The sequence below is a fragment of the Gallus gallus genome, chromosome 8 (assembly GCF_016699485.2).
Source record: "Gallus gallus isolate bGalGal1 chromosome 8, bGalGal1.mat.broiler.GRCg7b, whole genome shotgun sequence".
Classification (NCBI taxonomy): domain Eukaryota; kingdom Metazoa; phylum Chordata; class Aves; order Galliformes; family Phasianidae; genus Gallus; species Gallus gallus.
In genome coordinates this window covers 21,970,646-21,994,326 of record NC_052539.1, presented here as the reverse complement: position 1 = coordinate 21,994,326, position 23,681 = coordinate 21,970,646, and the positions used below count along the sequence as shown (strand labels likewise).

General features: G+C 42.4%; 1 protein-coding gene across 1 annotated transcript in view; it reads left to right on the top strand.

Annotated features, from left to right (window-relative positions):
- TRABD2B (TraB domain containing 2B) overlaps window positions 1-23,681 on the top strand; it is a 256,233-nt gene that overhangs the window by 150,744 nt on the left and 81,808 nt on the right. Inside the window, exon 4 of the mRNA XM_422458.8 lies at window positions 210-384. Coding sequence (XP_422458.4) covers window positions 210-384 — 175 coding nt within the window. The remainder of the gene's footprint in view (window positions 1-209; window positions 385-23,681) is intronic.

The window sequence follows — 23,681 nt, the reverse complement described above, 5'->3', positions numbered from 1 at the left end:
AGTTCTTGTTTGTTGGGTGATCTGTTTCTTTTCTTTGTAGAACTGAAGATTATAGAACAAGCTCACTCACTGTGGTGAGCTTTTTCAGTGATGCACAGGTGGTTTAAGTAAGGCTGATTACAATCTGAGATTACTCATTTACAGCTGTCCTTTTAATGAGCCCGTTAGAGCCAGGTGCCTCCAGCTGAGCCTCAGTTTCTCCATTGCAGGTCCCAAACTTCATCAACACTACGCTCCCACCCCACGAGCAAGTAACAGCCCAGGAGATAGACAGCTACTTCAGGCAGGAGCTTATCTACAAGAGGAACGAGAGAATGGGCAAGAGAGTGATGGCGCTGCTAAGGGAGAACACAGATAAGAGCTTCTTCTTTGCCTTCGGAGCAGGTATGGTGTGAAATACTCTTCTATTTTCATGTTGTGGTTGGAAGTAAAATTATTTGAATGCTTTGGGGGGGGTCTCTCTCGGGTATTGCAGGAAGCTTTTCTCTAGGGGATATATCCTTAAAGTAGAAAGGCTTTTGTCTGTGTAAACCTGCTGTGTAGGAAATGAATCTTGTTCAGCCAGGTTGTGGTTCAGGTGCTCCTGTGCTTTTCATTGGGTTGTCCTGGTAGAAACATGAAGCTGTTAACATTTCTCATGTGACTGCACTCGTTCTCTTTCCCAACAAAGCTCTTAATTTCTCATGTTATGTTTGTGTTGTGGTCGTGTTTGTGGTAGTGAGTGTGGGATGTACTTGAAAGGTCTTTGAGTTTGCAAGAGCGGGGTGAGGCTGTGAGAACACAAGTCTTGCCATGGTAAGGGACATGTTTGTGGGCTGGGAATCCTGCCCTGGGGTTTCAGACCTTGGGACTTCTGTGCGTTTTCTAAATGGGTGATTTTGCTGCCCTGGTAGTGCGTCTCTATAGACTGGATGTCTCTGGACCTTGTGCAAGTGAGTTACACGTGCAGCTAAATACCAGTATTTCTAAATCATTAAAGAACACCTGATGTGTCCTTCTGCACGTTCTAACTTTCTGCATGAAGCCTTGCAGAACAAAGATGTTTGTAGTACTTCCACAACAGTACGTGCAGCTGTCCTTTCTCTGTTAATTATTTTGCCTTTGCAACGAAATTGTTACTTCTGTGTTACAAGATCATAAATAATAACTGCTCAGGCCCCTTTTCAACAGAATCCTGAGCAGCGGCTTCAGTGGTTCTTTGAGCTGCCCCAACTTCAAGGCAGTCTGAGATTTCTGTGCTGAGAACTGATCTGCTCTTTCTATTCCATTTTGCTAAGCATTTCTCATCTTTGACAGAACTTTGCTTCTCGTCCCAGGGCTCTTGCTATGAACTTTGGCAATGACTTGCCTTTCACTACTCACTTTGGTGGGAATTTTGATTAAAGGCTGCAGGATTTAAAGCAGATAGATGCATCTTTATGTATTGATTTTTTGAGTATATCCAGACTGCGTTTTCCCAAGTCTATTTTATCTCAGGCTTTCCTGATACTTAGTTTGAGGAGTTTTGCTCTGTTTTATCTTATTTTCCTACTGTTAAAAAAATATATATATATATCACTGTGGCTCATAGTTGGATAGGGATTAATTTAAGGAAAAAAAATGGTCTAAACCACGGAGCTAGGATTATCAGAGATTACAGAATATGGTGGTTCTAATGTAACTTCTAGTTCTGGAAGCCCCTAAGCAGGTAGTTACTGAAGCCTGGAGGATAGATGGCACTGTTGCCCTCTTGCCCTCCTCTGTGCCTGCATCTGCTTTAGACTCTGGCTTACAGCAGGATCTTAAACTGGAAGGATCCTAACCTCTGCAGCTACTTGTTGTGTGTTCTGGCAACAGAAATGCAATTAAATGGGTACTGGTTATAGATGGTTCTCCTTAGAAAGCCTTTGCTATGGATGGGAGGTTTGGGCTTTACCCCCCCCCCCCCCCCCCCCCCCCACCTGTAGCTGAGTGCATCTACTCAGGGCACCTGGGCAACTTCAGGTGTGAAAGCTGCCTTGTAATAATAAAGGCCCATTTCATCTTCTGCTGCCCATTTTTGGCTTTGTTGTGGAAGCCTGTGTCACTGGACGGTTTCTTTTCACCAGCTCTGACTCTAATGGGACAGGGCAGATGCATGCCACAGGGTTTATTGAAAACCAAAGCAGGAGAGATGGTGAAGGAAGCTTTTTGTTTTGGATGCTTTGTTCCAGCATCCCTTTGGTCTTCCTTGCTAAAGCCCTCCATCCCTGCAAGCCATCCTCACGGGATTAATTCCTTCTCTCTTCTCTGGGTTATGTTTTTTTCCCTTTATACAGTGAGAACTGAGAGTACTGCTGCATCATGGGCAGTGTTGGTTCAACATGTCTGGCCTGTAGCTGAGCGTGAGGCCATCACAAAAGACCTTGGGCTGAGGGAGCAGTTGGGGGGACGTGTTGAAGCAAGCTGAGATGAGAACAGTTTTTAGATCCACCAAGAGAAAACAGACCGTTTTTATTCTGTTGAAAAGCTTTTTATTCCATTCAGAAATTCAAATACAAAAGTCCTGGTTCTAAATTAGCTTTTCAGTATTCTGATTTTTAATAAGAAATAGATCTCAATAGGTTCCCACTCCTACCTTCCTGTGGCATTACTCATATGTGAAATGCATTGGAACCACTCAAACTTCCAATGTATTTCTTTATAAAACACAGAAATGAAAATGGCCATTTATTCTTTCAATTTTCATTTCTTCATCCTCTCCAAGAAAAATACAGGATTTGGGTAAGATGGGGCACAACTCTGACTCCTTCCTGTTTGCTTCATTCTTTTCCTGCCAGGGCTTACCATATTCAGGCTTAATGTGGAAATCTCACCACGCCTGTATTCACACTAACTGTGCTCTAGCAGAGAAACCCCCTTTATTGTTTGTGTGGTTAAATGGTGTTTTTCAGGTAACAGCCATGTTAATCTTTCTCTCTGAACAGAGCAGTTAAATAAAAACAAAAGATTTTTTTGCTTGTTCTTTGTTTTGAAAATCCATCATGTACTGTTAGGTGTTATTGATCCATAGTAACAGCGAAGCGCCTCAGCTCTGACATATCCATGTGATTAATAAAGGCCCATTTGCAGTCAAGAAACAGAGACACAGCCAAGAGCACATGGGCTGTTAAAAAGAGTTAATATTTTGGCAACTAAGACTATACACATGAAGTCAATGTTTAAGAAAAAAATCACTCTGGTTTATTTCATTTTTATGGGCAAATAATTTTCAAGTAACACATATGATAACAGATGGATAAATTTATGTCTGCAGTTAATTTGAAGGATAATTTCCTTAGGATGTTTTACTTAGTTGCATTTCTTTCTTTCTTTTATGAGAGCTGTCAGTTTAGTAACTCAGTGCTGGATTTATTGCTTCAGAAATTCAGATGCTGCTCCAGTTCAAGCTTATTAGCAGCCAAGTCAGTAGGCTTTAGAATGGTTTTTCTGGTTAATTAAAATTTAAAAGAAAAGTTATTTTTTTCTGTGCTGAAATATAAGCACCATAGTGTCTCTTGCAGAAGGATGGGGATGGAGCTGTGTATGGGGCTCAATGCTACAGTGGAGGGAAGGATGCATTCTTCCAGCTGTGCGCAGCCCCTCCATCTGCAGTGCAGTGAAATGACACGGCCATGTGAGTGACCACAGCTCCCAATGAAGTCAGTGTGTTTAGCCAGGGCTCACCACCCAATACAGCCAGGCCTCTATTGTTAATCTCTGGGCATAGGTGGCTGATATGATGTTGAAATTCCTGGGATGCTCTGTTGTAGAAGTCTGCATTCTGCCATTAAAACGGAGCAATAATCCTGCCAGGCAGGGTCTGATTCTCTTTTCGTTCCTATTGCAGGATAATTCTTTATTTTTTTTTCTGCTCAGAAAGGGCGCATTCCTGCCCTGTTCTGCTGAGGTTTTTCTCAGCCCGGCATCATTGGTAATGACTCAGGTTGTCCTAAACTAAACTGTTAGTAATAATGCAACGCGTAGCATTTGCAGAAGACTTTGGAGACTCTGTAGTCAGAATGTTAAATGTTATCTGGGCCGTGGAAGTGATTTGCAAGTGTTGTGGCTGTGTTTTCACACGCTGGTAAATGCCAAGCCTCTCTAAAGGATGTGAGAGCACAGGAAGAATATAAAACCTGATTGTAGTCCTCCACTCCAGCTTTCTCACTGCACTCCAGACAGGATTCCCAATGGAAATTTCATCACATCTCATTATGGATATAGAAGATACCAAAGGCAGGAACATTCACCCATCACCTTCTATAGTTGAGAGTGACAGATGTCTCCAAGGTGGCTGAGGCCATATTTGGTCTGATAGACCCCTGAAACGTGCTTAATTTTCTCCATAAACTGAAGAGAACCTGCATAGACAGCTACTGGTGATGTAACTGTCTTGAACGTTTACCTATTTATTTATTTAAAGGTGGAGGCCATAACTGAGGTGGAAGATGGCAGGAGGTGGGAGTCTTTGTTACTGGAAACCACAGTTGTGTTCAGTAGTTTGGGAAGGGAAGTGAAACCATAGATACTACACAGAGCTTATACGTGAACCACTGAGAAGGCCTTTGTGAGAAAGCTTTTAGCACCTGCTACGAGATCTGGCATCCAGGTTCACATATGATACTTGAAAGTGTCTTTTTTCAGAAAGGAAATGCCTTGAGGCTGACATCCAGCTGCATGCTGAGGACTGGGGATTTACAGACATTGATTATGCAAATGCATGTTTTGCACTCCCCACTGGTGAAGCATTGTGTGCAGATTGGGCTCCAAGTTACACCCACTGTTGTGCCTTTTGGGAACAAACAGCCTCCCATGGAAGTAAGGTCCTCCTTTTTCCACAAGTTATGCAGCTCCTTGCCATTTCTATTCTTCCTCTTGGACCCTCAGTTGAACGGAGGGGGTGGGGAAGTGGGGAAATAGCATGCTTATGGGCTGGGATATAAAGAGACTTTCTCCCCAGGGTCAGACATCCTGGTCCAGCACTGATTAGTGGTGCTGCTGACATCACTGGTGCAGTTCTCCAGTTGTCTCAGCAGAGCAAGAAGTTGGCGACTGGGAGATTGAACTTGGCGAGCCTACAAAAGAGAAGAAAAGGGTGAATTAACAGTTTGCAGATGCTAGAATTCCCTTCACTTGTGTTTATTTGGGCATCCAGATACCTATAGTGACGTTGGGCTGTTTTTGAGTATGGACTTCTATAGTTTTTAAGGTGAAGAATCGCTTTGCTTTTAAAAATATCCTTGCATGCTAATTTTGACCAAACCCTTGTAATTGAATTTTTTAAAAGTCTGCATTGAACAGGCAAGGTCTGATTCTCTTTTCAGACACTTGGTTGTAAATCAGGAGTTACTCCACTGGGGAATAGCTTGTTCCAAGTGCAAATCCAGCCTGTAGCCTTTTAAAAAAAGCCCAGTGGAACTTTATGTACGTTGATCTTGTATCATATGGAGGTTTGGAAGCCTCTGAATGTTTTCTTTTCACCTGAAGCTTAAGTCAGCACAGAGAGAACCTGAGCTGGAGAAGCCAAAATAAGCCTGACTCCACTACCTTATTGTGAAAGGGGAAGTGCCATTGTGAAGGCTGATTTCTGTAACTCTGATCTGACAAACTCCTGTTGTATACCAAGACATTAATCATAGAAACACAGAACAGCATATGCAGTGGTGAGAGCTATCTTGAGGCTGCTCTCACATGTAGCAGGAAAGTTAAGAGACAAAGCAAGTGAAAGAACAGATTCACATGCTCTTTGCTTGGGTGTTACAGCCTAAACTACTGAGGGAAGACGGGCAAGCCTTGTGCTCCCTCTGGTCCAATGGAGGCCTCATTGTGCTCATCAAGGAGTCCGGCCTGTCCACTCATCATTGCTCCACTGAAGTGGGTTTCAGCCCAAAGTCCTAACCTTCAAATTTGCCTGCAGACGTAGGATTTTTGGTTTAAATAAATGCATACATCAATGTCAGCTCTTCTGGGTCGCTGACATTTTCATATCGTATTTATTATTACATCTGTGCCAAGTTCTACTGTACAAGTCTATTTCTGCCTGCCTCTTGTCAAAGAAAAGAAGGCTATATTGGCCCCTGCTGTCCTAAAATGTAGAGATTTTTGGCTATACCCTAACTGTGTTGTTCCTCAAAATTTGAAATATAGAAATGTAGACGTAATTCAGGAAACTTTTTGAAACTGCAAATAGTCATGAGAGATTTACACCCAGGCTTAAACGCCCTGCTGAACTGGAATGGACTTAAGCTTGAGGTGAAATGTGCTGAGGGTTGGAAGGAAGAACATGCAAGAACTTGCAGTGAATCTGCAGGCCACCCTGCAAGCTCTCAGGAGACCAGCAGAGGTCCCATATAACGAGATTTCATAACGGGAGTGTTGAAACCAAAATATGGATGCCAGGCAATTCATCACTTTCCATCCCAAAACTGTCTCCTCAGAAAACTCCCAACCAGATCTAACAGTTGTTAGCAAGACTTTAAAAAGGCTATATGGAGAACCCCAAATTGGCAGTGCTTTTTATCGCTGAGATTTCTGGGGGTTGCTAGTGTGAAAATGCAGACAGGATACAGATTGCAAAATGTCCAAGGATCTCAACTCAGCTGGGATAAATTTGTGCTTCCTGCAGTGATTAAGATGTTACTGCACTCAAATGTAGTGCCAGCTATGTGGTTTGTCCCAGAGCAGAAGGAAATCTGGCTTCTCAACTGCGCTTAAATCTAGAACCTGACATGTTAGTGCAAATCCCTCATAGTGATTCATGTGGGATCATCTTCCCTGCTTCTGTACCTCCTGCCTGGGTGTGTACCTCCCACGGAGGAGCAGGGAATCCCCAGGAACTCTTAGAGCACTGTGGCTGTACTCCTGCAGTGCTTCCATCAGAGCATTGGACAGCTGGAGAAGGAGCTGAGAAAGGAACTGGGCAGAGTGAGGAGCCAGCTTCTACTGTTTGTGCTGTTGGGATTCTGCAGGTCCAAGGTGCTTCTTGCTCGTTTTAGGGGCAAGTTACAGGAGGACTGTGCAAGGAGGAAGGGTTGGTGATCTTGATGGATTGCAAAGACAGGGCACAGTTGTTGGCCAGAGATGGTCCTGCAAAAGATACAAAAGTGAAAGCCTTAAAAAGCCTCGTTGTAAATTATGGGGATTTCTTGAGAATTTTTACTGGTATGGAAACCGGGACTGGAAATCTCATTAAACTGGGCGTTCTTGAGAGAGTTCCAGGATTTCTTGGTCATGGTTGTGCCAGGAATACCATCAGAGCAAACTTGCTGAGAAAGGATTTATGGATTTGGGATCAGATCCTATTCTCAGTGAATTAATGGTAGCTCTGCAGCTGACAGCAAGGTGACAGGCATATGCACCTGGATGAGACAACGTTTATTTGTCATTCCAGTCCTTCAGTGTAGGCTGTTACTTTTACATTACTGGAAAATATCAATGCCCTCTCTCTTTATAAGCTTATTAAATCCCTTTTCCATTGTAGTTTTTCTCTGGTAGATCACAAGAGACATGTCAAGAAAAAGAAAATGTGTGCAGTATACCTCTGCCCAAAAAAAATATTTAAGTATCAGAAATGCAAAGGGAAGATAGAGTTACTTAGAGAAGCAGAAGGGAAATAATTAGAGCTCTAGCCAGCATGAAGAGATGTTGTAAACGTTAGTTACTCAAAACACAAACTCTGCCACTGTTCACCCATTTTATAGAGGCATGGAGAAAGCAGCAAGGATCTGTTGGACAAAATTGCTTTGGTGGCAACTAAAGTGGGCTGAAGCCCAAGTCCAATAGCTAAGCTGCCATCTGAATTTGGAAGAAGGTTGGGTTTGTGCTCAAATCTTGGATTCCTTTCTGCTCTTTGCCAGAGGTCTAATGAAACATGAGTCTACTCTAGACTGATGGGGAGTGAGAAACAGCTCCAATCTATGGAAAATATTGATGTTTTTTAAAAAGATTAATAATGAAACTTGAAAATATAAAAGGTCTTAGTGAGATCAGATAATGCTGGTACACTTGCACCATAGTGTTTTGGTAGAAGCTCTGAAGCTGTGACTTTTGCAAGTCCACAGGTGACTGGCTTGGATGTAGCCCTGGAGTTCTTGCTCTTGGCAGACTAATTTGCTAGGGCTGTGAACTAGAAAATGATAAAAATGTCTTCAGAGCTACCAGGCTTTACTCCCGTGTACTTCCAGAGAGGCAGTGAGAATGAGAAGTCAGTTAAATAACCAAAAATCCATATGAATATGTCTTCAATCTTCTTCTGTTTCTCTAGAGATATTCACTGAGACTTCCAAAGTACTTTGATAACAGTTATTCACCAACCGAAGACCATTCTGCCAGAAAACTTGCAAACATGCTTTAATCTAAATGCTAATGCTTTGGTGGAGCTCAGCTGTGGCTCTAGCCCTTTGCAGAAATGAAATGTCCACCATTTTCCAGGAATAACGTTGCCAGACTGGAACTTTTGTGACTTATCTAAAAGACGTAACATGAGTATTTTGAGTATCATTCTGTATTTTATTATGGCAAATATCTTGAATACTGAGGTTTGCAAACTTAGAAAAATTGTATTTATACACAGAAGGTAGCTGGAGAGAAGACTCAAATGCTATCGCTGCGTTAACTCGGTATGAAACTCTGCACCAGTCCTCAATATTTTTACAGAATTCACATTTGCTTTGCGTTTTTTCCTTGAGGTGTTTGAGGTATAGTGAAACTGCTGTGAGGTTCTTATCACTTAGCAATCTGGGCTGGTTCCAGCTGAAAATTTTGCAGTACCTCTCACTGGGAGGATTGGTTTAAAAGTAACAGAAATCTGCCAAAGAAGTAAAGACTTCACTATTGATATCAATGCTATTTTTAATCTGGTTTCCTAAGGAAATGAGGCTTAAGCAATCGTGGTGTTTGTGAGCGTGTATATGTAGGTGTGTGTGAATGTTTTTTACCCTTGTCAATTTTTAGTCTGTTGGCTGAAGATAACACAGCTTGTCAGATAGCTCTAAGAGTCGCTAAGATAATACGTTCTTACACGCTTCATGAAAATTGGATAGAGGAAAAGGCAATCCATAGTGCTCATCCACTGAAAGAGCAAAACATGAGCTGAACTTTCATAAGACATCGGAAAATCCCTAAGGGATGAGGTGAAACATTTCTGTAGGCAGTGAACTTTGTTGGTTCATCTGCATGCAGGAGGGTGCTGAATGCAGTACATCAATCGGTCATGGTGTGGGTTGAACAAAGCAATGATGTTTAGAGGAAATAATTATCTGGAGTATCTCGGGATCCACATATTATCTCCGGGCTGCACTCTAATGAAGTGTTCATTCTTTCAAGGCCAAAGCAATGTTAGGTAGCAGATTTGTCAATGTGACCTAGGCATGGCTCCAGGACTCTATAAACCTAATGATTCGTGGGCACTCAAACTGTGCAACCTCACTACTGCTAATTGGCCAAATGTGCCATCAACCATGCCCAAAAATGTTCTTAAGTAGGAAGGGGTGAAAAGAGCATCAGAAACTCTTAGCAGTCCAAGAGTCAGCCTGGGGCAACGTTCCTGTGTGCAGAGTTCAGGAACACTTGAAGGTTGTTCCCTTGAGAGCTGAAATGGCTCGCTGGGAATTGGGAATAAATTGAAGAAATAAAGAAAGGATTAAACCATGAATTGTAAAGCAAGCAGGTTTGCAGCCTTAGGTAATCAGAGTGAGAGGTGGTTGTCACTTTACATTTGGCAAAGGTGTGCAGAAAGCATGGTGATGGGGACAGTACTTGAAACCTTTCCAGAGCAAAATACAGATGTGTCAGAAAAGTTAATCCAGAGTTGGTTCTTAAACTATTTTTTTAAACTTGAGATTCTTGAAGGTTGTCTAGTATCTTGGCAACAGTGATAATTGTTAGGGTGGGACACTCCCTCTTGAGCTATAGGTATCTGAAAATTCAGTGCATCTTTGTAAGATCATCAGATTCCTTCCACCCGTGAATCTCTAGAGAACAAATCCTCCCACTTACTTCAGATATGTATTTTAAAATGGAAGAAATTGCCCTCTAGAGACATCATTCCACTGGCTACAGAGGAAAGTTAGAAAACTGACCTCCAGCAAATGCCTGACTTTCACATGAAGGGGATTAGTTGGACTCTGAGAGCAGGAGTCAAGAATCCAGTGTCTTGTCCTTACCTCTGTCTGACCTTGAGCAAGCTGCTGTGTGTATTAAGACCTCCCAGAGTTATGATTTCTGTTGCTGCCAATATGAGTGCCTTGTTCTTCCTGAGCAAGCAGAAAGCTGACCCAGGAGTGCTTTGTGTCCTCCCTTGGAGAGCACCTTGGTGCGTACTCCAGGGGCAGAGAAAGCCTGCTGCCACCAGCCCTGGAATACTCACCCAAGGCTGGGATCCTTGCTGCGGGAGTGGGAGAGCTCTAATCCCCATTGTGTAGCACGAAGCAGTGCACAGTTTTCAAGTCTTACAATGTGATGTAATTTAAGCCTAGTGTTGGCCAACCCTTTTGTTCACTCTTGGGGTCATTTGTTACCCACAGCCCTCGGAGCAGACTTTCCATCTTCATTTGCACAGAAGAGAGGGACTCAAACACATGGAAGGGTGAAGCTTGTCCGTCATTCCTCAGCAGGGAAAGAAAGCCACTCCTAGGGCAAGTGCAATCATTCATCTGACTGAAAGTGTTTCTTTTTTAACAAAACAAAACAACAAAAACCAGAACCATGTTCTATCCATCAGTAGGGTTATCCCTCTTGTGAGGTACAAAGCAAGCAGCCAAAACCAAAAGAAAATGTTTTGACATACCATGTGTTCGGTCTTCACTGTTTGCTTAAAGCAGCAACCAGGCCAAATGAGTTAAGTGCTGCCAATGAGACACGATTCAGGCCTTGAGACCCTTTGCAGCTTTCTGATGTGACTTGTCTTGCTGCGTGCAAGGCTTGGGGAGAGTGGGAATTGGAAGGTGTTTGTGTGGGTGGCTTTTTTGCTTTGTTTTCTTTGATATTATGAAGAGACGTACCAGACAGTGTCCCCTGTGGAGCCGCTCGCCACGTCTGTAGCGTTTATTCAGCATCTCCTTGAAACACCCGAATCTCAGAAGTTGTCTTTCTGAATTTACGTTTGCAGTTCAATCATCTCCCACACAATAAAAGCTCCAGTGTTGGCCTGCATGTAACTCCTGCGCTGGGCAGCGCTCCTGTCAGAAGGGAGCCTGTCCTTCCAGCATTTGTGTTTTTCTTTATGCCTGCCAATCACACCGCTTGCCTTTGCCTAAAGTTTGTTGTCTTTGCAGTTGGTCACAGCGTGAGCTACCAAAAACCTCACTGAGCTTGACGGGGTATTCTGTTAGCCTAACCCTAACACACGATCCTGCACCTCCCCGGCACACAAAGGGCCTTTTCAGCGGCCCACCGCAGCTCAAAGATTTCATTTCACATGTTACAATTAATCTGTATTTATTGCCACTTATCTTAAATGGCTAACAATATCAAGAGTTTAAAAAGTGCTTTTAATGTCAAACTGGGTCAATTAAAACTCTACTTAAAATATTTGCAGAACTTCTACCCTGAAAATTGCCCCCTCGGTCCGCTGGTAAGCGAAATGCTTTAAACAAATACACGCAGCTTGAGGAGTCTGACATTTGGTAAGATGCCCCTTGATATTTGAGCAGAATCCAGCATCCATTTCCTTACTCCTGCATTCTCTTGCTTTTTTTTTTCTTCTTTTTATAACAAGGGGAAAATGAATGCTGTTTTAGATAGTCAGAAGTATTTGAAAGAGCTTTAATTGATTTTTAAAATAAATAATAAAAATGAAACGGTCCCTTTTAGCCCTCAGAGTTTTGAGGCTGTTTGATGGATTGATCTTATCTCCTGGAATTTCATCCCCTTCCATGGACTGTAATGGCTTGTGTTTAAACTTGAGCTTTAAACTGTGGGTCAAAGATAATTATTTTTTTTAAACCCTTTCAGTATTGTATGCAGGCACAGGAAAAAAAAAGCTGTAGAACACTGAATATTAAGAAGTTAAGTAATGAAAGTACTCTTGTTATTAGTGTGTTTGGTCTTGTTGAAGGCTGAAGATGCCCTTAATGTGAAGATGATGAATCTTTTTCCTCTCCCTGAAGACCCCCCACTTTTGTCTTGAACCTTTTTTAAAGCTCAGTTTATGGGATGGCCTTATTAACTCATGAAATAAGCACTGTGGTGCTGCCCATGGTAATTGTGAACTCTCTGGCAGTGCAGCCATGGTTGTACTGTGTTAGGATGCTGATGTGCATCACAAAGAGCAAACCCAGGAGGCACCTGTGGGTAGAGCTCGGTGGTGCTGGATGCAGTGGATTTGCAGAGTAAGTGAGATCCCAGGCAAGGGGAATTAAATGCCTAAGCTGAAGGTCTGTCTGTGTGGAGCCATTTGGACTTTAAGCTCTGATCCTCAAACACTCGCACTTTCCTGTGAGCAGTGACATTAATGAAGCTTGGTTTCCTATGGTTTTAGGTCATTTGCTTGGATTCCCAGAGGCCTAATAAAGCTTGAACTGTAACTGAGGCGTTTCTGTTAATTAGGGCATTTGTATTATCTTTATGGGTCTCTGATTTCCCTAACAAGGCTCACCCTGCAACTTTTTCCTTCCATAGGAGAGATCAGCAAGTCTCTATCCAGTCATCTATTTTCATAAAGTGTATGGGAAGGGACTGTCTTGGAGACAGTTTCTCTTCTGTCTAACAGATTTGAAATTTGCCTGTGGGTTCAGAATCCTTCAGGGAAGATCATAAAGTCAAAAGCCTATACACAAAGGGACAGCAGAATCCCATAAGCCTCATGTTCTTTGGAAACAAGGTTAAAATGAAATTGCTGTATTTATGTAGTGTAAATATTGCACAACTTGAAGACACCAAATGGTCTTGATCATTTCCTTAGTCACTTGTAGAATCTGTAATTAAACAAATCTGACTTTTCTAAATGATCTAAACCACATCTTGAATTCCTCTTGTGTAAGACAACAAGAGAAAAATACTTCTTTGCTTCTTGCCTCCTGTGAAAAGGGCATGATTATGTCATTTTGAGGAAAGCATTGTTCTTGGGGTTCTGTGTTCTACTGAATGCAAAGATATTGGCTTGTGGGTGTGCTTTCATTGCTTGCTAGTTGTTGACTTTGCTATTCTTGTTTTTAGTCTTAACTAAAGTATCAAGAAGCCAAATTATGCTGACTAATTGCATCCTAAGAGTGACAAAAAGCACAAAGTTAACAGCTTGCAAACAAGTCATAGGCTGAAGTCTGTTCACAAACTTTTTTTCTTAAATGCCTGCATGCAAGAATTGTGCAAATTTCCTACAATTGCTGTCACTGTCAGATTACAGAGTTCTGTCAGCTTGCTTTCAGATGTTGTGTTTGGAGCCTTACTGGACCTGATTAGTTTATGTTCTCTTTTGATCTGACAAAAATACCTGTCTCTGCAAAGGATCGGGTTTGAAATCTTTTTGAAGGCCATTGCCTTTGGCAGTGTTGATCAAATTCTTCCAGACTTATCCTAGACGAGGAATAGTACTTTAGATAGATGTCATTCACTTCTTTGAGTTCCTCAAAGAGCCGTTTAGAGAGCATATGTTAATATTCAGAGCTTTCTTGTCTGGAGGTACCAAAGTGCTGTGGCTGGCTTCACCAGAGTACAACCTTGAGATTAAAACTCTGAAATTTGGTGGCACCACGGAGTAGGGGAGGAAAGTAGTTGCAGTTCCTGGTGAGATGGGCTAGCCTGGTTCTACACATCTGTTAAGAACATTTGAACCCATAGGCTAATTTCCCTTGAATGTGGTGGAAGGTGGAAGTTTCACAGGGTTATGTTCCTCTACGGAAAGAGGTGGCTTTGGCAGAAGGAGGAATTTCCTGTTAACGTTCTCGGTCAGGAAAAGGCTGTGATGTAAAGTCAACTCACTCCTTCCTAGAAACTGGAAAAAGAGCTCATTCTCCAAACAAATCCATTACAAAACACATTTTTTCTGGTTTCACTGATCAGGAAAAAATTCTGTATCTTACTAGTGTTTTCCACCAAACTTGATGCTCAGGATTTTGCAGACTCTCAAGTGTTAAGCTGTTTCCATTAGATCCAGAGGACGAAATAGACGTTGCCATAATTTGGCCATAACAAGGGAGGTGTTAGATTGAGCCTCACCAAGGAGGCAGCAGAGCAGGGACTGGGTGTAGCATCCTCCAGGCATGGGCGCCAGTCTGGAATTAGCAAAATACAAACTCAGTTGTGTTGACAGTTTCTTCCTGCTGGGTGAGGGAGGGAAATAAATACAAGAAAATAAAACTTAGCCCTTTTGCTTTTTAAAGACCTATGTTAAGAGCAGGCTAGTTACAATGCTGGATCGCTGTGACTGTGAGAAAATGTCACAAGACTGTCTACCTAAGCACGTTTGCCTTTTTTTTTTTAATTCTATACCGTTGTGTGTAAACAGGCAATGATGGATTGTGCTGAAGTTCTGTGCATAGTATCAAAGAGCTGGATTTAATTGTCCTGCGCTTATTCTACAAAAGGAATGAATTACGAGTCGCTTTACAGCATCTCCAGTGAAAGTGATTATCAGCACTGCTCCTTGCCAGAGATATAACTCTGTCAAGCAGACTCCCTCCTCTCTTGGGTTCTCTGGAAAAAGCTCGTGAATCTGCTGTCTCCTGCCAGTTAAAGCTTGGGGTGAAACACAAAACCAAAAGCTGCCAATAGCTATATATTCAGTTCAGATGTTGTAGGAATTTCTTATTCTGTTTTCTTTTTTTTTCTCCTTTTTTCCCTTGAGTGGAAGATCAGTCAAGGTTTTTGGAACATACGACTGAACTGGTGCAGCAGAATGTTTTCCCAGTTGATTGCTCTTTTGATTCTGTAGGTGAGCAGTGTGACTGAGAAGACTTGGCTGTTGGCTTTAATTAGCTTTGACCTGGGCTCATACATACTTACAATACGATTAGTCGTCGTGCCATGGGAAGGCTGCCTTCACCCCTACACAGCCAGCCATATCTCATAGCTGTTCTCACACTGCTCCTCCCTGCAAATACTCAGATAACCCCAGAAATAGGTTTAAGCTGAGACAGATGTATAAAAGGAATGCTATGAGCCCTGCCCCCAAGACAGGGCAATAACTCATCTGCTGAAGAGCTGGAAGTTGTGCTCTTAATGTTTTGTATTGATTACTGTGGCATAATAAAGGACAGTGGAATGAGATGTAGGGACCGTAACCTTGCCTACTAGAAAGATAGGAGGGGACACTGATCATCCCCTGTGGTATAGAACAGCAGTTGCAAGGGGATTATTTGTCTTAAGATTTGTTTAGATCTGCAGGAGGATTTTCACTGCCTCGAGGAGAGCTGGCTTTGGGGAGGTGTGGGTCCTGTCCCCTCTGCTGCGAGGCTTCTTGTGGCTGCAGGCTTCCGCCTTGCAAACAAATATCATATTCCTGTATGCTCAGATGTTTCTGTGCCTGTGGATAGCGCAGATAAACAAGTTAAACAGCACATAGATGATGATATGTGTGCCACTTCTTATAAATGGGTGCTTATCTGTATCCCCCTCCATCTGAAGAGATTTCACGTTGCTTTATGGACAGGCCTACAATTGCCGGAAAGCTTGTTCTTGCAAAGAAGAATTAATAACAATAGTGTAAAATGTAGTTTTAAAAAGCTGTGGATTCTAATGGCACTACCAGGTAGCGTGTGCAATTCACTCAACTATGAGTGAACAAATGTTAGCTCATAGCTGTGGTAACGCTCGTGGCAGCACTCCCTGGGCTGCAAACTGTCCTGCTAATTAATAACAGCTAAGAACAGAGGTTATGTGGCATGTCATAGCAACAGGTCATATGTTAGGAGAGGATTGTTTGTAGTCATGTCTTCTGTATGCAGAGAATGCTTCTGGAAACAATTCTCTGTGCAACTGTACTTGTGCGTTTTGGTAGATCAGCTGTTTCATGCACAAATGAGACAATTCCTTCATTTCTTCCACTCTGTCACCAAATGATTTGTCCTTGGTTTGTTGACTCCAAGTCAGAGGAGCATCAGCTGTGACAGAAAATTTGGGAAGAAGGACTTGGTAGTTCACCATTTGGTCATTGGCTGAGGAGACTGAATGCTGACCAGCGTGGCTGAGAGAAGCTGTAGAGTTTAAGGACTGAGTGAGCCTTCCATGGGATGGGGAAGTGTGGGTGACCACTTGTCCAAATATCCAGAAGTAGGCCAGAGCTTCCCCTGGGAAGAACTGGATGACAGCCTTATGACAAAACAGTCCCTTGCTCCAGAATGCCAATTCAGGATGACTTCTTCCAGCAATATAATGAACAGCTTCTAAAAGGAAAAAAAAATAAAATCCTGTTAGGATTAATATTCTGATGCAGTGAGGCTTCTGACTTTTTCCCTTGGCAAATAGCTTTTGATGGATAGCTTAGATTCATTTTGGATGTGGGAAACAGAAGTTCATGTCCATTCCAGATGCTGGAGTTAATAGAGGGAAGTGAACTCTTGGTTTGTGGTTGGAGTAATCGCTGCAGGAAGAGCACAGGGATGGACAGAACATCCCTTAGAAGAGTTATTTCACAGCTATCACTGTGTAGTCATTACCTATTGCAACCGTGTTAATTGCATGGCATTGCTCATTTTAAGATTCAGTACAAATGGATCCAAGGGCTGGATTTTAAACTACCCAAAATTGTAAGACACTTTCTCTTTAGTCAAATCAAAGCCAAGTGCCCACTAACCAGACTGTGCTCAAGCCTGGATTTTCAAAGGCCAAAGCCCGTAGACAGCACTGAAAACCTGGCTGAATTTCAGTGCAAGCTTAGCTGTAGAAACGCTAAACTTTTAGCACAAAGGCACAGACTGTCTTGTAAGTTCATGCCTTCATTAGGAGGATCCAAATCCTATTGATTTCAGCGTATATTATGGCTGGATCAGACCTGTCAGTGAGTGACCTCTGAGCACCATGCTTAAAGCACCGTCAAGGCAAAGAGGGCAGCAGCCCCAACAGCAGGAATGTGGGATGGTGAGAGGTGAAGAAGGGACATCCTCTTCTCATTGACAGGCTTTCCCATAATAGAAAAAGGGGGGAAAAAGCTTGGTAAGTCAAGTGGCTTGATTCATAAGTGAGCTTGCTCTAAAGTAAACACAATGCCGTATGTGTCTCATTTGCCAATGAGATCATCTGTTTCTTTGTTAGGAGGGAAAAATGTGCTTCCCTTCCAAGTCCAGGGCCACTCAGGCAATTTACATGAACAAATAAAAATGAGGTTTAGCGGCCCTAAATAAATAAAATACAATTCTAAGTGGCCACCAAAGAACAGAGCTCCTCGAATGGAATAGAGCTGGGCCTGGAGCCAGATGGCTGCTGTTCGCCATACCTGCTTATGATTCCCAATCCATGCGCAGCTCAGATGCTTCTTGCTGAAGTCATTTATGGCTGTAGCAAAATACATATTGGGAGATAAACAAGCTATGCTAGAGATGAACAGCAGGGCAGAGAACATAAAGTAAATCTGTGCTTCAGTCATGGTCTTTACGGAAGGTTATTGGTCTCCTGCCAGTACGGCATGGATCTAAACTGATAAAGGCAATGAATATTCATGACTTACCAGAAAAACCATTCACCTCTTCTGCCAGCTGCAGCCTGTAGTCATTCAAAAGTCATTCAATTAAATGGAGTCGCTTCCAGTTTTCTCCTCTTTGAGGTTAGGATCTGGTCATGCCTTAGCTCAGTGCTTCTAACCATGGGGCAGGTGTATAGAATATTACCATGGACTCAGTTAACATGTAAAAGCTCTAAGCGGCCTTGGTTCATTGCTGTATCCTCAAATGAGTTATCCTCAACTATGGGCAACTATGCTCAACTGTGGGCGTTTCATCAGTAGCCAACAGAAGGGAGCACTTCCAAAGGTAATTCACATGTCAAAGTTCTTCACAGTTCTTTACGATGCCAAATGAGCCTCTGTTAGCATTTCACTGCTTCCTTTGACAACAAAAGAAGCCAACACGACCAGTTCAAATTAAGCACCCAATGTTTAAAAGCATAAGTTAGGTGGGACTAATCTCTCCAAGACTTTGATAGGAGTTTGATCTATACTTAGTTATTACTTTGTCATTTGAAAATTATTCTATGCCATCTGATTTTTAGAAGAAAGGTAACTAGCCACACGCCAGATTCTTTCTTTGTCACTGCCACTGCATTGCTGAGAAGCTGGCTCATGGCTTCTTACAGTGTACTCTTGCCATGATGGAGCTGCTGTGCTGGCAAGCTGTGCTGGGGCTGCTTTCAGTTCTTTTATGTGCTTATTTATTTGCTCAGGGTTCAGGAGGAAGTCAGGTTTGACAGCCCTATCAAACCTCTGTTCAGATTCATGCTGTATGTTTAAGTAACTGATGTTAGATCCCATCGTTCCCCTTCCCCGTGCTTTTTTTTTTTTTTAACCTTTTCTGCCCCTGTCTGTTTTGGGCCTTTACCCTCTCTTAAGAAATAATTAAAAAAACAAACAACAAAAACGGAACTCAGAGCGTGAGTACAGTGTTTGTGTATGTAAGCTGAAATGAATGTGAACCATGCCAAAGTGCTTATTGGTTCATACTATTAAACCAATGAAATCTTTTAGAAGTTTAATTATTACAGTATACTTGAAACGCAAGTGGAAGTCGTGGGCTGTCACGTATGCACAGAGCAAGAATGGAGTGAATGTTGATGTGGAAGTCAGAGCATGATGCTAAAAAGGCCATAGCTTCACATCTGGGTGCATTTGGCCTTTGGGTTTCCCATCTGTTCAGCTCAAGAATTGCCATGAGTGCATATTTGAGTTAGTTATTCTTGTCTGTGTTTCAGCGGGTGGGATAGACTTGTTCAGCGCTATTTTTAGGAGGAGTATTTTTTGTCTCAGCCTGTTGTTTTAAATGTCAAGACCCGGAATCATGGTAGCTGACTCCAGGTACTTTAGCGCAGTCATTTTATCAAGTGTTCAGGCACTGTAGATATTCTCATTTTATATCTCAGGAGTAGGAAGTATGCCTCTCCAGAGTAAGGTATAACTCTCATAGGAGATTTATCTCACTCTCAAAGTGTCTGTCTCTCTCCATTGACTAGAAAGGGGCCTAAGTAAAGTGCTGTGTTTAGAGACATAAAGTTAGTTGAAATGAGGGTTGGTAATTGGTACGTCCCAAGGACCTTACAGGGAGACCGAAACAGCATAATTCTTTCTAGTTGACAGATAAGGGACTGAACTAATATGCCCAAAGCAAAACAAAGTTTGCAGCAGATTTAGGTACTGTTCCTGAGTGTTCTGAAGTCCTTAACCATTCGCTCACCGTTATTAGCACTGTGCAGTAAGGTCTTACACCCTCCCTTCCTCAAACAAAATCCATGTATTAAAATCTGTATGGCAGTGCATCTTAGAAATATATTTCTGTAGCACTATAATGTGTAGATACATCTGCACTTTCCTGTAGCCAAGCTACCAGATGGGCATTACTGAAACACAGGCTTTCACAAAGAGGCCCATTGGGCCAACCCAACTATGGCTGATGTTGAATTGGAAAAAGTCCACTGAGAGTTACTGAATCCACCTGGCTCAGGAAGGCTATGAGCTGCAGGAGGCTGGAAGCTGTGAGAATGTTGTGGGAAAGTATCTCTGTAGAGCTGTTCGATTTTCAGTGGGCGTTTTCATTGACCTTCAGCAGAGGTGGGATGATGAATTGAATGGGCCTTTATTGGGATCTAGTACTTCTGCTCTTTGTTTGTTACAGTAGAAAATAGTGCCTGATGAATTTAGCCTCATCCTGACAGAGTCTTCACGTGTCGCAGAAAGCAGTTAAAAGTTGTACAACTTGTGTTGTACCTAGAAAGAGCATGAAGAGCCTTGGGCATGCCCTTGGAGTGCATGGTTGAGGAGTTTGAGACTGACTCTTGTTCAGTTCTCAAAAAACTGAGTTGCCATGAACATGATCAGCAGTCCAACACTGGCAATGTCATGGGTTGTTGTGACACTGCTAAATTTAAAAGGCAAAATCTATTTTTAACATAAACAGCTTAGTCCCACAAATCATGTTGAGAGGCATGGCTCCAATTATAGACCAGTAGCACATTTGCTATGATTAAGAAAAACAAAACAACAGATGTGTCAGGTGATCTTGTTAATGCAGTATTTGTACACTTGAGTAATAGATGCAGCTGTGGGGGGGAGAATTGTTTTTTAATAAATCAGCTGTTTTATTTTACTAGCAATTATTCATTTATATACTGTAGCAGAGGAGTAGCCAGAATCAGAGGCAAACCTTGCTGGTCTGGAGGTCAGGATTCCACTCATTGGACAGATGTCCTTTTCCCCTTTGCTGAAAAAATTATTCTTTTAGAAGGAAACTTGGTTGGAGGTGTTATGTTCCATTAGTGGGACACCAACATGAACAGTCCTATTTTGTAATTGCAAAACAGTGTTTCATCTGGAGCTTTGTATACGTGATGTTGTAAAGTCAAAATTAGTTCACAAGTACACATCAAAAGCTCATTTCATGCTCTTGGGCCCATGAGAAGCCTTTGATATCTAGATATTGGTCTGATGTCTTGGCACTTCATTAGCAGCCTCATAGCACTATTCAGTCAGCTTCTCCCTTCTGTGATGTAGCCAAGATCAGTTTGTGCCAGTGTTGCATGGACTCCCAGCATCACTGCAGCATATCTTGCTCCTCTGGGCTGGACCTATCTGTGCTTCACTGGGCAGTTTACTAGCAGTTTACTTTCCAGTAAATGCCTGATAACCACTTGCAGTCTGGTGCAGGGCTTGTTGGCCCTACCTGAGAGAAGGCTGTGGTTGTCCTTTGGAGGCTACCTAACTTCTGAGCCAATGGTGGGACTTTGTGTGAAAGGAAATGGACAGATTGGATGGACCAACAGCAAGCAAACCTGGCAGGAGCAGGGCTCCATGGTCTTACTGTGTCCTTCAGGTCCTTATGGCCCTATGCCAGAAGGTGGCATGGTGCCAAGGGGACAACGGGGCCCAACATTAACATCTGCTGAGACAGAACATGAGAATCCACAGAGGAGCCAGCCTCTCCCCCTTTCCCATTTCTTCTTCCAGAAAATAGCTAATGTAAATAAATTGTCTGTTCACACGTGTTTTGGCATCTGAATGGAAACACTTGTCTGTGCTCCCCCACCAGCTTTGCTCCCTCCCTACCTCAGCACTTTTACTAAATGAGTTGTTCTTGCTCAGCCTCAGACGAACTCAGAGTTATTCTGTTAGATTTCCCCCTTGGACTGATAACAAGCTGAAGGAGCAGGCTGTAAAGCTGGTGGCATAGACCAACTTTCATAAGCTGAGAGGTCCCCAAGCCCTAATTGATGCAACAGATCAACATTCAGCTGGGACCCAGGGTCTGTCCCGGGCTGTCCAAGTTGAATGTCAGGCCTTGTAGCTGAGCTCTGGTTGGCCTCTCCTCTGCAGGAGCTCAAGCCAGCAGAAATACAGCAGTAGCCATTGCACTACTTTTCTTGGCTCAAGAATTAGTCATAGAATAGAATCAAGATTGGAAAAGACCTCTAAGCTTGTCTAGTCCAACTATCCACCTACCGTCATTATTGCCTGCTAAACCATGTCCCAGACTACCACATCTGGGTGTTTCTTGAATTAGAATCAGCTATACCCAGAAATGCCACTCTACTCATCAGTTCTTTTATATTGGTAAAATATTTAAGCAGAGTCTAGCCCTGAGATGTAGGAGATGAGTATATAGAATGAACAGTCATGATGATCACCTACTTTGAACTCCTGAGGAAAACTTACTTCTCTGGTGTAGTACATCTTCTTCCTCAAAATATTTTTACTGAGAATAAAGAGAAAAAGAAGGTCAAGGTTTAGAGATACTTTTTCCCTGTACCATGTTTCTCCATCCCTTCAGTCAGTTTTGATAGGAGTGTCTAAACCTGGGGTTTCAAGCTGTTCAGAGGCCTGCTCCATTGCTGCTTCTCTAGAGAACATTGGCAAATATAACTGCTGTGCCTGCGGTGTAGTCATCACCTGTCAATCTGCTTTCAAATCAAGGGAGATCTCCAGTCATTCCTAGATAGGTCAGGAGGAAATGGATTTCAGCACAACTGTGGGAAAAGGTGAACAGCAGGGAGGCTGTTGTGTTGATACACCCATGAAGTAGTGATGTCTAAATTGTGAGAATGTTCTGTGATCAACTTTCCTTTTTTTTTTGTAAATATGGATAAAGAGAGAAAACCTTCACATGAAGGCTAATGTTAAAAGAAAATAAGTACTAGGGAGAGATGGTGAAAAATGTAGCAAGTATAAAAGAAGTGAGTGTTCTTTTGTTTTTCTTCTTGTCCCCAGCTTTATCATCAGCTGATTGACAATGCTTCTGTGTCTATTGGTTCTTCTTGTCCTGTTTCCATTTCTGAAAGATCATATGATTTTAGAGTCAGGGTTTTGCTTTACTTGGAGTTCACTGAAAAGTGAATTGTGTGGAAATTGTGTGGCTATACCGTATATTATACCATATAAAGGTATTGTCAGTAAGTTACCGAAGGGGAAAATAACATATATTTAATAATAGAATTTCATTAATAATACAAACAGGTTATGCAGAGAAAAAATACTCATGCAAATTCATTCTGACCAGGTCAGTTTTAACTTCAAGTTGTTTTGTACAGACAAGGAGAAGAGAGGTGGGAGGTCATGCGCTGCAAAATGCTTCAGATGCTTCTAGTTGGAAAAATAAATATTCAGGCAATTACAATGCCCCTCGTTAAAGGAGGAGGTGGAAACATATTGTCATCCTCCACACGATGTGTGCTTCCTGTACTGCGGTATAATCAGCCACTGAGACATCCTTAATCTTTCTGGATTATTTGTAACTGCACCTGCCTGAACTTTCTCTTTCCTGAATAACATTTGATTAAATCCACTTTCAAAATACCACTGTGACTGCAGTGCTGGGGGGGCACTTGCGGAGCGTGTTTTGCTCTCCATCCTGATTGCATCTGAATTAATTATGCTAAATGCAGGGACAGGAACAATATTGATGTAACAGAAGTTTATCAGGTTGATGTGGTCATTCAGATGAGAGGACTGCAAACAGCTTCAGCTGTGGCCTCCCATGAGGAGAAAATGTCATCTCATTACTATTCAGATTGACCTGATTTGGGTTATTTCTTTCTCAGAACTGAAGTAGTTTTGGAATCTCATTAGCTTACTGACATTTGCATGTGTTAATAGAGTTCTTGCTTGTTCTTAGTCTTCTGCCCCTTACTTATTGCAAATGGGAGTTGGGTGAGAGTCAGAGGGGAGGGAAGCAAACTTTCTGGATTCCATTTTGGTCCTGTGGTGCCATTTTGTTTGTGAACAGCCCCAGTGCGCAGCTGTGGAGGTTTCCTGTTCATGCCTGAGCCGCTGTTTGTGCCATAGCTGAAGTCCTGATTTGGTCATAAGAGCGTGCAGTACTCATTAGATTATTATTATTTTTAACCTGTATCATGTACATAATTACCAGTGCCTGAAGTATGAGTTTGTCCTGCTGCATCAAAACCTAGGAGCAAATCCTGCCAGGAAAAGACCGTTCAAGAATATAATCCACATTCAAGTACAGATACCTATGGCTGCAAGTCAGTGGGCTCCCTTTTCGGCAGGCTGGGGTGTGACCAAGGGACTCACAGTGGTCTCAGTTGCACACAGGCTT